The sequence below is a fragment of the Giraffa tippelskirchi genome, chromosome X, assembly GCF_054371585.1.
Source record: "Giraffa tippelskirchi isolate mGirTip1 chromosome X, T2T-mGirTip1v1.2.pri, whole genome shotgun sequence".
NCBI classification, from domain to species: domain Eukaryota; kingdom Metazoa; phylum Chordata; class Mammalia; order Artiodactyla; family Giraffidae; genus Giraffa; species Giraffa tippelskirchi.
Window position 1 is genome coordinate 42227276 of NC_137289.1, and position 16791 is coordinate 42244066.

Consider the following 16791-nt stretch of genomic DNA (forward strand, 5'->3'; position numbering starts at 1 on the left):
ATACCATAGAACAGGCGTCCCTGGTGGCTCAGCAGTAAAGAATCGCCTGCAATGCAGGAGTTGCAGGAGATGCAGGTTCTAGCCCTGTGTTGGAAAGATCCCCTGGAGAAGGGAATGACAACCCACTCCAGTATTCTTGCCTGGAGAATCCCATGGACAGAGGAGCCTGGCGGGATACAGTCCATAGGGTCACAAAGAGTCCAACAAGACTGAAGTGACTTAGCACGCATGCAAACACATATCGTGTCATTACTGAACACTGAAAAGATTGAATGACATGAAAAGAAAGAAAAAGGGAGAAAATGGACTAAGAAATTTTGGTAAGTTGGAGAAAACCATCTTACCTCATTGAGGATTATAACCTTAATCTGTCCATCTGTGTAATTCAGCTCCAAAAGCATAAATTTAACAAACATCATATTATAAAGTACACCAGAAAATGAGTTAGAATATTGGAGAAAAAAAACTGGCAAACATTATAGGCATACTAAGAAGGGACAGAGGCACGAAGAGACTAATTATGTAAATGCCTTTATTTGAACTAATAATCGCTACCAGATTACATTAGAGTTAGAGTAACATTACGATCTTAAAAACTATAGCAAACAGCTTGACAAAGCAAGAGTACATTAGAGTACATTAAGTCCTACATATATGTTTATTTTTTAGTGACCACATCTCCTTATCTTAGGTGTAAAATTAGAAAATTTAATATACACTTAGCATACTTGGCCTACCATATCCTTCCTAAATTCTGAGCCCACTCTCTCCTCAAAAGTGTCATATTCAACAGCATTTTAAATCTAAAGAGAGAGTTTGATGGTACATGTTTTAAAACAAATAAGCATATATTGAACCAATGTTTCAGGACAAAATATGTCAAGTGTTTACAGCTTTAGTGTGGGAGGGAAGATGGAAATTCAAGGTACATTTCCCTCTATGTTTTTTACTTACTTGAAGACCCCTTAAAAAAGTAGCAAAATCAGCAGTCTTATTTAACGTAATCAAAATATTCTTAAATGTACAAAAAAGGATCATGTAGAAAGAATACTGTAAAAAGATACTGATTTTAAGAATAAAAGAATATGAAAAGCTTCTATTACATTCTGCACAGCCAGTTACTTCTGTCAATTTTCAGTACTAGAAAGATAAGCAAAGGATACTCATATACAAATACCCTCTGACCACAGTTCTTGAATAAGAACTAGCATACTGGATGGAAAGCAAATTATTGCCTAATATCAATAATATTCATATTCAATCATCTAAGCAAGTCCCACGAGGTGGACATTCTAAGAGGAAAACAGATACATAGAAATACGTACAGCAATGGAAAATGTCAAGGGCAGCGATCTATGAGGAGCGAGTAAATGATTTGACTACGGGCACATTTCAGGTGGGCCTGACAAATCCACCTTGACTATGGGAAAGAGGAGTTGTTGCTACTAAAACTCTTTCACCTGAGGGCTCCCAAGATGAGCTTAGTCTTGTGAAAACTAAAAAGTCCTTTCAATAACCAATAGTTTCTTAAGCCATGAGCACTTCAGCCAGAAATTGCTGTACTGCTAATCATGCACCTGGGAGCAAGGTTGTTTTTTATTCAAATTGGTTATTTTACACTCTCTTCATACCCCTGCCCATCAAGCATGCAAACACAGTCATGACCATCTTGGGCTTTACTTCCACAAGGTCTTCTGGGAGAGCGTACACCCTGGCTCCAAGTCTTCTAGCCATCGACACTGCGTACCTATTTTTTGGAGGAAACAAAAATTGAAGTGCAATTCTGGTCAGTCATGGGCACTGACATGAGGCATCTATTTCCTCTTATATACTCAACTGTCTAGGATGCAAAACTTCTACAGTGAGAGTTCAAATCAGAATGACTTTATTTTTCATTGTCTTCTCTTTTATTTTTTGAGGTCACTCATAAGTGATACCAGATTTTTAAGCTCTACTATTTGGGGCTGATGATATTTATTCACTCCTTTTCTACAATGTAAAATGAGAACAATTTAGGAGTACTGATATGAAAAAACACTTTTCTAGAATATGTGTGTGTGTGTATATACATATATGTATATATACCCAGATGTTGAAAATATGTATATATAATTACTCAGATATTGATATTCTCATTGAGCATGTAATAAGATAACAGTGGCTATCACGAGATCTTAGAGACACAGAATGGAAAACTGTGCCAGATGCAAAATACAATTTCATAGATGCAGTGAATACTTCGAAATATCCAAGGGAGGAGAGAGAGTCTGTATGGTACATGCCAGTGTGGCTGAAGCAAGGAACGAAAAGGGTAGAAAAAGGAAAGGAGTTAAGAACTGACATGTCCAGCCGAGGAAATTTGCAGGAGCACCCCTCAATTAATACACAAGGCATTTCTAGGTGTTCTATAACAGGAATCTTTAAATATGATCAAGTTTCTGGAAAAAGAACTTTGAGGAGTTCTCTATAAATCTTTATCATATTATGCTGCAAATATTTTTTTCAAGGAGGGAAGAAATGATGTGATGCAGTATGTGATGCCAAAATGAAGTTTTACAGTAATGCTTCTTAGCTATCTTGTGAAGCCCTGTTGGGAGCTGATTTTCAGTGTATACTAGGAGAGCTTTCATGGGTTGCCCATGAAACCAGATCACAGTCTAGATCTTTGGAGAAGAAGGGAAGAGGCAGGTGGGAAGGACCTTCTGCATGTTGTCAAAATGCAGGGAACTTTCAAGGCACGGTTTCAGCTGAGGGTTTAGCATCCTGCCCACTTAAGGGACCAAGATAAACTCAGTGTATGTAGTAAGGTGGGCTATGCACAGTAAGTTTTAAAAACGTTTGAAAAGAGTGCAACAAAAGAAAACCCTATCAAAGGCATGGTTATCCTTAGCCCATTTTTCTTCTGTTCTAAGTTTGCAGCTAAGTTGCTTTAACACATACATTATTTCTATAACCTACAAACCAATGGCTGACTGAGCACCTACCTATTAGGTCAGGTGCAGCAATGTTAGGCTCTTAACGTATTTTACTCATTTCAAAATCTCCAAGGTAAGTATTATTGCTCCCATTTTATGGATGAGGAATCTGAGGCTAGAAGATGCTTCCCCCAGCTGACACCATTCTTGAGTGGCAGAACCTGAATGATAATGCAGATCTGCCTGCCTACAATGTCTATGCCCTTATGAGGATATTAGGCAGCATCCCTTACTTGGCATTATTGTGCTTGTCATCTTCTGTCAGAGTGCCACTCTTAACAAGGTCATAGTTTATGCAGCCTGGCTGGATGGCGTCAATTAAATCCACAACTGCCAAACTAGAGCTGATCGTCTTATCCTAGAGTAAAAGGACAATACATTTGAGAATTTCCATGTGTACAAATTAATGCATGATCACTTATATAACGCTGTCAAAAACAAAGTCTAGTGAATTAGAAAAGAATCATGTCGTTAGCCCCACAATGATCTCACTCACAAAGAATCCAAAGGCTAGCTTTCCAAACTATAGATACTTTTTATAGCAAACATAACGTTTAATAGTCAAACATGGAATTCTTACCTTAAAACTCTGAATGGAGGTTGATTTTCCAGCTTCATTCAATGTTCTGTTCACCCAGCTTACAATGATGTCGTCATTAGCTTTCTGACCATCACCGAGATCTTCCAGGACATTGAGGGTATATCTAAATGAAGCAGCAGAAGAAATAGGTAACTAATGAGAAGCTACTGCATAGGATAGGGAACTCGACTCAATGCTCTGTGCTGAAAAAGACGGGATATATTTAAACATATAGCTGATTCACTTTGCTGTATAGCAGAAACTAACACAACATTGTAAAGCAACTAAACACCAATAGAAATTAATTTTAAAAAAGCAGCAGAACAGTTTCTGTCCTAGTTTATTAGAAAAAAAATACAATTATTAGAATGCTTTATCTTTCATTTCTTTTCCTTAGGTTTGAGAGATTAAAGGAAAGATTTCACGAGAAGACATTCACACTATATGAAAAAAAAAATTTCAGGCAGTAGTGGCTTGCCATTGAGCTGCCTTTTGCACTGCTGGTGGGAAGATTTTCAGCGCTCTACTGAGTAAGTCCACCAGTCTACTTACTGCAGGCTCACTGTGTACTAGGCCAACCCCTGGTAACGACTTAAAGTAAGCTGTGCTTTGGCTGGTACCCAGTTATAATGAATTGCTTTTTAGCATTACAGTTAAGAGATCTTCTTTCTCAAATGTATACATGTTCATAATTTTTGCTGTTTTTATTCACCAACTCTAAATGAGGCTCAGGTCTGTGTCAGGCAGATTATAAAAAAGGGAAATATTCACAATTCTGTTGCCTCACTATCGAGAAGGCATTTCCCATTGACCATCCAACATATACTCATTACTTAAACTCACTTCGGAGTCTAAACATAAAAATTTCAAAGGTGTAGTCATTGATACGTTTCCTTAGAAATAGTAAAGACTAGATCACAGACCTGTATGATAGTGAACTTGAGCAGTTAAAATTGTATACCATACCTTCTCATCAGCTGCCAGACCAAAGCTAAAGTCAGGGTTTGATTTCCATCATTCAGGTCTTGCCCTCCAATGCCAACCAGGGAGAATTTGGCAGGATGCTTCCCTAATTCAACAGCATAGTTGCAGTTTTCTAGCTGCAAGCAAACAAAAGCAAATGATTAAAGATTTTCACTTGTTTAATCTTTATATGCAGGTGCGCACAAAGTAAGACACAGTTTCTGTCCTCAAGAAGCTCAGAGTCAAAGAGTTTCCCAAACAAAAGAAACAAATTGAGAATAAAAACAGTCCGTAACAAATATGTGCAGCAACTTAATTAGCTACCTTTTTCATGTTGGCTCCAAGTTTCGGGTATGGAGGTTTATTCACCTTACTCCAGTCAACAGGAACTTTAATTCGTTCATATAGCTGTAAGATTACCAGGGCATCTTGCAGGTCACTGATGATTTAAAAAGAGTTTGATCAGTGTTTTCAGAGAGCAGAGCCTGTTTCCTTAAAAACAAGGACACTACACTGTCAAAAGACTCATGTATTTTATTAATCTGTGCTAAAAATGGAGCTAACACCATCCAATTCACTTAAAAATAGTTATTGAGAGCTTATTGTTTGCAAAGAACTGTTCTAGAAGCTGGGCTCATAGGAGAAAAATTCCAGGCCTTTAGAGTCAGAGAAAGAAAGAGAATAAACAAGTATATGGATAAATGGGTTAGGGGAATGTATTTAATTGCTATGAAAAACAAAAAGAAAGAGGTTAGGAGTTAGGGAGTGGTAGGTGGTGGTTAGGATCTGGATCAGCGGCTTGAATATAGCAAGGGAATAAAGCATTTGATGTGGAAAAGAACATTCCAGGCTGAGAGAACAGTGAACACAAAGACCTCAAGGCATCATGGATGGTCTACTTAATGTGCTCTCTGGTCTCCGTTTCAAAATATAAAGTCTCTGTTCCCTAGGGTGTTAGAAAGATATTTATACATTTTTTCACTTAATGACCATGTAAAGAAATAATCTGGGCTTTTGTGTATTTGGGAAATGATAACGGAAGTCACCACATTTTCCAATAAAGTAATGGCTACAAACTAACATTTAGAAAAGGTTTAGAGCTATAATTATTTATGCAGCATCCATTCATGATGTTCAAAACTTTACAAGAGCATTGGAAGGCTTACGCATAGAGATGGTTTACATGGGGATTAACACCAAGAGAGTTCATCCAGTTACGAAAGGTTCTTTCTTCGCGAGTTTCTCCTATTAAAAATATTCACAGTGTTTATATAATCATTAAACACCTTGCATATGTGCATATAACATCAACCCACAATTAGATGATTATTTTTTTTTCAGATCTAAAGGTTTTCTCCAATATGAATCTCTAAGCAGTCTCTCTAAATACATACTCTCTTGTTTTTTAAATTGGATGACTTTCTTTTAAAAGTAAAAATATAACCTTATTATAACCAGCTAAGAGGTATATGAACTTTTTATACTCTCTTCCCTATCTCATCCTTCTCCAGTATCTCCCCAAATCCCCATACTTCTAAAGTAACTGATATTATTGGTTTAGTTTTTATTAGAAAAATTTACCATGGTCATACAAACCTCTATACTCACATTAATTTACATCTTCTCTCTACCCATTTAAAAATACTGATACTAAGTTACATATATGTACTTTTTTTTACGTGCCTATATTAGAGCAACAAATTATTTGAAACTTCAAAAGCATAAAATTTAAAGATTTTACAGTAATCCTAGTATATATGCAATGAGCTGCTAATTGAGAGTTTGAAGTATTAGTCGCTAAGTTGTGTCCAGCTCTTTGTGATCCCATGGACTGTAGCCTTCCAGAATCCTCTGTCCACGGATTTCTTAGGCAAGAACACTGGAGTGGGCAGCCATTCCCTTCTCCAGGGGATCTTCCCAACCCAGGGATTGATCCCAGGTCTCCTGCACTGCAGGCAGATTCTTTACCATCTGATTTCATAATAATGCTAGTGGATATGCAATGAGCTACTAATTACATTTGTTAATTTTTAAGTACTATACTTCATGCATATATAATCTGGCAAAGGTATACTCTGCCTTTCCCAAATTAAATGAATATTTACATGCATTATTATTATTTTTTGAGTAGGTTAAAGGTGAAAGGAAATGAGAGCAGTTTCAGTTAGTCTGACTATGCAAGAATGAATCAAATACTGCAGATTTACATAGGTCAAATTTTATGCACACGTGCATTTTTTTGGAGGGAGGTTTAAAAATAAGTGACCTAAATACAAAATATTAAAATAAAACATTGGTTTACTAAGTGGCCTTATACTAAGTGATCCTAGGCTAGCTTACTTTAAAAGTTCCCAGACTTCCTTGGTGGTACAGTGGATAAAAGTCCTCCTGCCAAAGCAGGGGACACAGGTTCGATCCCTGGTTCAGGAAGATCCCCTATGCCATGGGGCAACGAAGCCCAACTACTGAACCTACACTCCTCAACAAGAGAAGCCACCCCAATGAGAAGGCTGAGCACCAAAACAAAGAGTAGCCCCCGGGTGCAGCAACTAGAGAAAGCCGACACGCAGCAACAAAGACCCAGAGCAGCCAAAAATAAGTAAATTAAAATAAAAGTTCCCTTGTATCATCCCTTTCTATCAGTTGCCACTTTTTACTCAGCCCTTGGGACTACTTATAGTAGACAGTTGCTAAAGGAAAGTGGATAAGGAAACTTATTAAATCAAGATTATGAAATCATCGTGGCCTATGTATTTCTACTGTGTAGCCCCAAATATAATTTAAGAAACCTGTATACTAAACCTGTATACTCTATTACCTTCTAATAGAGTCCAATCAATATCTTGGTTCTCTGGCTTAGTGAGTGCTGGGTATTTATTAAACAGGTTAGCCACAAAGGCTAAGTTCAGTTTGGGGTTCCCACTGACAACATCAGCTGGGGTAACAAACTTTCTGCAACCTAATTTGTCTGCTTGTTGAAGCATACTCTCAGCCCTCTTCAAATCATCTGTTTCCTGTTGAAGTAAAATAAGACTTTTTTTTAAAAAAGGCCATACTAAAAATATAGAAACTTTGCCCTACAATGATAAGCTGGGTATACAATTCTATTTTTTCTTAGCCAACACATGGTACTTATATTACTGTTTTGAATGCAAAAAAAAAAAAAAAGTTGCCTGTGCTGGATATGCAGTACCTTGAAAATACCCTAGATGGCACCAGATCACGAATCTAAGGACAGGATACATTTCACTCAACTGAAATTACTTCTCTCATGCCAAAATTCATTAAGAAAAAAAGTGAAACTTGTTCAGATTTTAAATTTAGGCCCTAAAGAGGGTGTAAGGCTGAAAAAGATGAAGGAATTATGAAGAAATTTTTTACAATAATAATCAAGGATACCAGGCTCCAATAATTTTGAGGTTTAAATTACATATTTCAAATTATCATCTTTCTCTTAAACTATTTTTTGATTTTACTTTTCCATCCAGGAAGCAAAGTTGTCTATTTCTGTGTAAAATACTTACTTTCAGCTAATTCCTAGGACTCCTAACTTCTTCTCTGTTTTGTCCCCCCCACCCCCTCAACCCCAACTTCTTTCCTTTTGGAAAGATGCATGCTGATTTCTTGACTAACATACAGTTTGGTGAGGAGTATAAGTTACAGATATGATAATTTCATACCAAATTAAAGATAGTTTCCCAAGTGCTCACCATCCCCACCTCCCAACAATAAAAGTAAAAAAAAACTGGAGCTGCAGGAGGAACAATTGCTTTTGGATTATTCGTTTCCAGTGATCTGCCCCCTCTAGACTTCTCTTGGCAGTTACTATAGATGTGGCCACCCCAGTATGCCCCAGGGTAAATGTATGTCTTCTGGAAAAGAGTGTCAGGTAAGAAGGGATTTTTATAATAAGGGGGAAACAAGAGATAAAGGAAATTTGGGAATGTTACTTACAAACCAACACAGTTCAGATTCTATAATTTGAGTCTTAACTCTGTCTTTAATGGGTGATGCTATCTTTACTTTTTTCATCTCCAGTGAGGGGCCTCGATCATCTAGGTCTCCAGAAGAATGGGTATTTACTGTGTTACCCTTCACTGTTACCATTGCAGAGCAATCAGTAACCACCAGCAGATGAGCAGTTGACTGGGATTCAGCCTTTGGGATTCTCCATGAGCCTAGTGAGTTCATCTCATAGAGCCTATTCTATTTTCTGTTACTTTAATACTTCTGGTTCATGCTATTTACTATCTTTATTTTTAAATCTCATATTTTTTATCATCTCGGCATTCTTAAACAAAAAGCATTGATGATATTGGAGTAGAAGGAAACGTTGAAATAGCAACAATTTTAAAAAATTAAGATACAGAATAATGAAACAAAAGACAATCAAATAAATATATATATATATGCCAAAAAGAACTTCAGCCCATACCTCACATCATATTCAAAATTAACCTTCAATACACACACACATGTAAATGTATAAACCCAAAACTATAAATAAAAAACTAGATATAAAACCCCAACTATAAACCCTCTAAGAGGAGACATAAGAAATGTTTGTGACCTTGTGTTAGGCTAAAATTTCTTAGATACAACATCAAAAGCATGATTTGTCAAAGAAAAAAAATGACTAAATCTGACTTTGTTCAAATTAAACAATGCCTGTTCTTGGAAAACCACTGGGACTAAGTATCTGCAAATCACATATCCAATCAAGGACTTATATCCAAAATATATAAAACACTCAAAACTTGATAAGAAAACAAACAATGCAATTAAAATGGGTAAAGTGTTTAAACAAAGATGTATAGACAGCAAATAACTACATGGAAAGATGTTCAACATCATTAGCCATTAGGGAAATGCAAATTAAAATCACAATGAGACACCTCTACCACTGCCAAAATTCTTAATGTTTAAACTAACCACATTAAAGTGTCAGTGAGCATGTGGATGAACTGGAACTTTCATGTGCTACTGGTAGCAATGTGCAATGGTACAACCATTTTGGAAAACAACTTGGCGGCTGCTTAGAAAAGTTAAACGCACATATACCATTACCCAGCCATTCTACTCCTAGGTATTTACCAAAGATAAATGAATGCATAAACTCACACAAAGACTTGTATATGAATGTTCAGAGCAGCTGTATTTGTAATAGCCTCAAACTTGAAACAATCCAAATGTTCATTGGGGTGAATGGATAACAAATTATAGCATATCCATTCACTGAAATATTATTCAGCAATAAAAAGGAATGAATTTCTGATTTATGTAACAACACAGATGAATCTCAAAATAATAACGCTGAAAGAAGCTTGATTAAAAAAAGGGCACCTATTATATGATTCCATAAAATTCTCAAAAATTCAAACTACATTGAAAGAAAGCAAATCAGTGGTTGCCTGGGATGGTGGAGTATGGAGGCAGAGAGGAATCACAAAGGATCATGAGGAAACTGGATGTTATGATGGAGATACATATCCCTAAAGAAGGTATAAGACTGACAAAGATAAAGGACACTGAAAAACAAAGGAAAAGCATGATGAAAGGCTCAACAGTAAAATGAATGTGTGGACAGAGCAGTAGGAAATTGCCCTGGCTAGAAGAAATGGAGCAAGATGGTGTAGCAGGGCTTCACGTGCACAGCAGAACATTTCAGATTGAACTCTTAAGTCAACGGGGAATCCTTAAAGGATTCTGAGGAGGACAGAGACAGCGAAGGGAGTGCTTTAAGATCAACCAGGGAGAAGTGACTAGAGAAGAGCTGTATCATAATCAGAATCAGTACACTGGTGTTATCTACCCAGGCATAAGATCACCTGGCTAGCCATCCCAGATAGCTTCCTTCATGCACAGGAGGGCCCCTCATTTGTGCCAAGAGGGACCTGAACTGAAGAATTTCAGATTTAAAAACAGACAGAAATGTAAGTACTACAAGTCAGTGACAAATTCAGTTCTGATAAGGGCTGCATAAAATGTTTAGCAAGTGTAATCCACTCAATCCTGAAGTGGATATGAAATATGCTAGAAATGTGCATTTTTTAAAAATCAGTAGAATCCATTCCATATCTAATGAATACAAAGAACAACAGGATCCTAGAAAGTTGAGACTCAATAGTCTAGGCCAACTTGTTACTTCATGTATGAACAAAGGAACTTGTCCAAGGTCATTGAGCAAATAAGTGATGTAACAAGGGAACATGGTCTGTGACAGTAATTCACCAAATTGGATTTGAGAGATCAGGAGTTTGTAAACACATTCACATTACTCTCAACATAAGAATATGTTTTCATTAAATCTATCATTGTGATTATAATCCAAACACTCAGAAAAGGTTAGCCTCTAGTGCTTATTTCCCCACACTTACTCTGAATATTTTATGCCATCCATAAAAACCAACAACACCATAACTACAGAACTCACCAATAAACTATTAATATAAATCAAAGCTGGTCTTTCTGTCTATAAATTACATCTACAGTAATAAAATTTAAGATAATACTTAAAACTGCCAACATCACAACATGCAATTATAAGCATTCTTGTTATCTATAAGAAATTGACAATTTTGTAAGCTTGTAGAATTCACAAGAACATCTATACTTACATTGAAACCCGACATGTTAATATCTATCCGTGGTTCACCTTCCTTTTGTCCTTTTGGTGCGATTTGATTGAGAAGATGAAAATAGGCTTTGGAATCCTAAAAATGAATTGCAAATGTCAGTGAGATCACATTTACAAAGAATGAATGTATCCTATTGTCCCATGTGTGGAAGGATATTTGCATTGGATTTTGTAAGAATGTGACACAAATCTCTATCTTCTTATTTAACAGTTCCTTTTCCCAGAAAAGTCCACCTATCTGGCCTTATGTCTGCCTTGAATATGGATGAACTGGATTTTGTCATGACTTTACAATTTATTGAAATCATCAATATAATAATGCTAGAAAACATATAACTAGTTCTGTACCTTCACTGAGTTACTGAAGTCAATAAGCTTGACAGATAAAACAAGCACGAGAAACAAGTAGGATAGGAGAAATCCAGGAAGCATAGGGAAAGAGAAAATAAACAGGTTATATCATTACAAAGCATAATATGTATATACCATAACCTATGGAGAAGAGATTAGTTGTGTTAACAATGCATTAAATTATAAATTGAAATGACAAAAATTTTTAAATGATTTCTACTTGAGGTGGTGAAATAACAGTAAACTCTTAATCATCTGAATATATTTAACCAAATGAGCTTCTCTTTGTTTTAAGCCCTTGACCTCTTTCAACACTGGAACACTTTTACTTGGAATACCAATACCTAAAACAAAATGGTATTGCTCATATGGGATGTGGGCTGGGTGAATTCAGGCTGTGTGGATGCTACACAGAACAAAACCTGAAAACCACTATATTAGTCTAAACATTTAATGAGGGTCTCCAACACACATGTCAAGTACAATTCTGCCTCTCTGGAATACCAGAGGACAGGAACTGGAGTGAAGTTTCTTTATCATGTTGAGGCAGGACATACATGGGCCCCAGGCTGAAGTTTCTCCCTGTGGACAGAAACTCCATAATAGTAATAGCAGAAACTCCATAAAAGCTGGATGATGGAGCAGGCTGGGCCCTGTCCAGATAAGAGATAGAAGAGGTAGCATCACGGTGGTTTTGGGTAGCCTCAGTCCACAGTGCCTTGAAGCAGGGCTTTGGTTCCCAGACAGAAATTGAGGTGTTGCCCCCTTCCTTTTGACCTCCATTGAGCCTTCCTGTGCCTGTGTAGTCAGGAAGGTATCCTTGACTTCAAGAATGAGGAATATATGGTCTTTTATTTCTTATCTGGGCAAGGCCCAGCCTCCTCCATCATCCAGTTTTTATGGAGTTTCTTCTATTATAGAATTTCTGTCCACAGGGGAGAAACTCTTCAGCCTGGACCCATGTATCTCCTGTCTCAAGCTCATAGTAAGTGATGTCAACCTACCCATAGGCCTCTTCACTAGAATCCATCTTGGCTAAGAGATACACATGCACACATGGGAGGATCCTGAGATAAACCAAACACGGACTCAGAACCAGACAAAGCAAGATGACTGGCAAAGGGAAACCCAGAAGAAATGCTCCATGAAAGTGACTTCAACCACCACGAGGGTGCAACTGTCTCTCTGAGCCCACCCATGTGAGTCTATTCACATATACGTTTTCCTCCTAATAAACACTTGTTTTACTTGTCTCAGTCTCTATGTGGAAATTCATTTCTACACAGCTGATGGGCCAGGGCCTTGGTCCCACTGGTCCCTCGTGATCTAGTGGCTAAGATTCAGTTCTCTCACGGCTGTAGCCTGACCTCAATCTCTGGCTGGGAACAGAATCCCTGCCTCAAGCTGCTATAGGCCGAGGCCACCTGAGATCAATGTTACATCTGAAGATCACCTTCCCAGCTTTGGTAGTTTTCTATTACTGGGCCTTGACAGTCCAAACAGATTATAAAGGAATGTTTCTCATGGTAACTCCTATGGATTGTGTACACCCTAATCCCCCAGGGAAGTTGCTGAATATGGAGATGGCCAGATGTAAGCTCTGACCTGCTAAGTACAGAGCTCTGGGAGAGGCCTAGAAAGCTGTATCTTCAATGAGCCAACTATGTACGTTTGATACACTTGCCAGAAATTATTCTAAGAATGGGGAGAATCAGGTGAGAGTGAAAGCCACTGCAGAGAAATTCATGGAACGCAAACTCAGATCTTACATTAGTGGCACAGAGGTTATCTCCTAAGGAGTAGGGCATTACAGTTGTGAAAGTGCTTTCACTTACAACTATCTACTAAGGGTGCAGAAATAATTTGTATGTGCCTTCTCCCTATGCACTTGAGAAAGACAGGTGAAGAGTAGACCCCAAAGAGTCTGTAACTTACTACCCCAAAAAGGGGCTTTAGGTGAAAATTTGAATGTGAACATAAATTGGAACTTCCTTTTCACATTACCCAGAAATCCTCTTCTTTTTAAAACTATTAAAAGCAGAATATCTTTTTAAAAAAATATCAAAGGAGAATTTTTTACAATATTCATTTAAAAATAAGATTCCCTTTCCAAAACAGCAGAATACACTTTTTTCTCAAGTGTACACGGAACACTCTCCAGGACAGATCACATCTTCAGTCACAATCATCAGGAAATTTAAGAAAACTGAAATTGTATCAAGCATTTTTTCTGAACCACAATGCTATGAGACTAGATATGAATTACAGGAAAAAAAAAAAACACAAACACATGGAAGCTAAACAACCTGCTTCTAAATAACCAACAGGTACTGAAGGCATCAAAAAGGAAATTAAAAATACCTAGAAATAAATGACAATGAAAACATGACAACCCAAAACCTATGGGACGCAGCAAAAGAGGGAAGTTTATAGCAATACAAGCCTACCTCAAGAAATGAGAAAAACATCATAAACAACCAGACTTTATGCCAAAGCAAATAGAAAAAGAAGAACACACACAAAAAAACCCTGAAGTTAGTAGAAGGACAGAAATCGTAAAGATATAAATGAAAAATACATGAAGGAAACAATAGCAAAGATCAATAAAACTAAAAGCTGGTTCTTTGAGAATATAAAATTGACAACCCACTAGCCAGACTCATCAAGGAAAAAAGGGAGAAGACTCAAATCAATAAAACTAGAAACAAAAAAGAAGTTACTACAGAACGCAGAAATACAAAGGATCATAAAAGACTACTGTGAGCAACCATATGCCAATAAAATGAACAACCTGGAAATGGATAAGTTCTTAGAAAAGTACAACCTTCCAAAACTGAAACAGGAAGAATTAGAAATCACAAACGGATCAATCACAAGCACCAACATTGAAACTGTGATTTAAAAATCTTTCAGCAAACAAAGGCCCAGGGCCAGATGGCTTCACAGGTGAATTCTACCAAAAGTTTAAAGAAGAGCTAACACCTATCATGCTCAAATTCTTCCAGAAAATTGCAGAGGAAGGAGAACTCCCAAACTCATTCTATGAGGCCACCATCACCTTGAGAGCAAAACCAGACAAAGATACCACCAAAAAAGAAAATTACAGGCTAATATCATTGATGAATATAGATGCAAAAATCCTCAACAAAATTTTAGCAACCAGAATCCAACAGCACATTAATGGATCATACACCATAAGCAAGGGTGATTTATCCCAGGGATGCAAGGATTCTTCAACATATGCAAATCAATCAATGTGATTGACCATATCAATAAACTGAAAGATAAAAGTCATACGATCATATAAATAGATGCAGAGAAAGCTTTTGACAAAATATAATACCCATTCATGATAAAAACACTCCAAAAAGTAGGCACAGAAGGAACCTACCTCAACATAATAAAGGCCATATACGACAAACCCACAGCGAGCATTCTTCTCAATAGCGAAAAACTGAATGCATTTCTTCTAAGATTAGGAACAAGACAATGGTGCCCACTCTTGCCACTATTATTCAATCTAGATTTGGAAGTCCTAGCCATGGCAATCAGAGAAGAAAGAAAAAGAAATAAAAGGAATCCAGATTGGAAAACAAGAAGTAAAACTCTATTTGCAGATGACATGATAACATAGAAAACCATAAAGATTCCACCAGAAAATTACCAGAATTAATCAATGAATATGGTATAGTTGTAGGATATAAAATTAACAGAGAGAAATCCCTTGCATTCCTATACACTAACAATGACAAATCAGAAAGGGATGTTAAGGAAACAATTCCATTCACCATTGCAACAAAAAGAATAAAATACCTAGGAATAAACCTACCTAAAGGGACAAAAGACCTGTATGCAGAAAACTGTGAGACACTGATGAAACAAATCAAATATGACACAAACAGATGGAGAAATATACCATGTTCTTGGATTGGGAGAAATATTGTGAAAATGACTATACTACTCAAAGCAATCTACAGATTCAATGTAATCCCTATCAAACTACCAATAATATTTTTCACAGAAATAGAACCAAAATAAGTTGCAAATTTTTTTTTTTCAAAATAAGTTACAACTTTAATGGAAACACAAAAGACCCTGAAAAGCCAAAGCAATCTTGACAAAGAAAATCAGAGCTGCAGGAATCAACATTCCTGACTTCAGACTATACTACAGATCTACAGTCATCAAGACAGTATGGTACTGGCACAAAAACAGAAACATAGACCAATGGAACAAGATAGAAAGTCCAGAGATAAGCTTACACACACCTATGGGTACCTTATCTTTGACAAAAGAGGCAACAATATACAACGGAGAAAAGACAGCCTCTTCAATAGGTAGTGCTGGGGAAACAGGACAGCTACAAAAGAATGAAACTAGAACACTTCCTAACACCATACACAAAAAAAAACTCAAAATGGATTAAAGACTTAAATATCAGGTCAGAAACTATAAAGCTTAGAAGAAAACATAGGCAGCATGCTCCTTGACATAAATCACAGCAAGATCCTCTGTGACCCACCTCCTAGAGTAATGAAAATAAAAACAAAAAAAACCCTAATAGACCTAATTAAACTTAAAAGCTTTTGCACAGCAAAGGAAACAATAAACAAGATTAAAAGATAACCCTCAGAAAGGGAGAAAATAATTGCAAATGAAACAACTGACAAAGGATTAATCTCCAGAATATATAAGTAGCTCATATAGCTCAATATTAGGAAAACAAACAGCGCATTCAAAAAATGGGCAAAAGACCTAAACAGACATTTCTCCAAAGAAGACATACAGATGGCCAAGAAACACATGAAAAGATGCTCAACATCATTAATCCTTAGAGAAATTCAAATCAAAACTACAATGAGCTATCACCTCACACCATTCAGAATAGCCATCATCAAAAATTCTACAAACAATAAATGCTGGAAAGGATGTAAAGAAAAGCAAACCCTCCTATACTGTTGGTGGAATGTAAACTGATACAGCCATTATGGAGAACAGTATGGAGATTCCTTAAAAAACCAGGAATAAATACCATATGACCCAGCAACCTCACTACTGGGCATATACCCTGAAAAGGATCCATGTACCCCAATATTCACGTGTGCTTAGTCACTCAGTCGTGTCTGACTCTTGCGACTGCATAGACGGTATCCTGCCAGGCTCCTCTATCCATGGGATTCTCCAGACAAGAATACTGGAGTGGGTTGCCATTTCCTTCTCCAGGGGATCTTCCCAACCCAGTGACTGAACCTAGGTCTCCTGCATTGCAGTCAGACTCTACCGAC

General features: G+C 37.0%; 1 protein-coding gene across 2 annotated transcripts in view; it reads right to left on the bottom strand.

Annotated features, from left to right (window-relative positions):
* Positions 1 to 515: 515 nt before the first annotated feature.
* The window catches only part of LOC145537103 (plastin-3-like), a 45455-nt gene continuing 29179 nt past the window's right edge, over positions 516 to 16791 (bottom strand). The window contains exons 9-17 of one of the 2 annotated variants that reach the window (XM_081567775.1): positions 11504 to 11530; positions 11136 to 11231; positions 7337 to 7532; positions 5685 to 5763; positions 4843 to 4957; positions 4522 to 4655; positions 3556 to 3679; positions 3209 to 3333; positions 516 to 1747 (exon numbers count right to left, since the gene is read on the bottom strand). In XM_081567775.1, coding sequence (XP_081423901.1) covers positions 1615 to 1747; positions 3209 to 3333; positions 3556 to 3679; positions 4522 to 4655; positions 4843 to 4957; positions 5685 to 5763; positions 7337 to 7532; positions 11136 to 11231; positions 11504 to 11530 — 1029 coding nt within the window. In that variant the 3' untranslated portion in view covers positions 516 to 1614. The remainder of the gene's footprint in view (positions 1748 to 3208; positions 3334 to 3555; positions 3680 to 4521; positions 4656 to 4842; positions 4958 to 5684; positions 5764 to 7336; positions 7533 to 11135; positions 11232 to 11503; positions 11531 to 16791) is intronic. The other variant, XM_081567774.1, reaches the window with a different exon arrangement.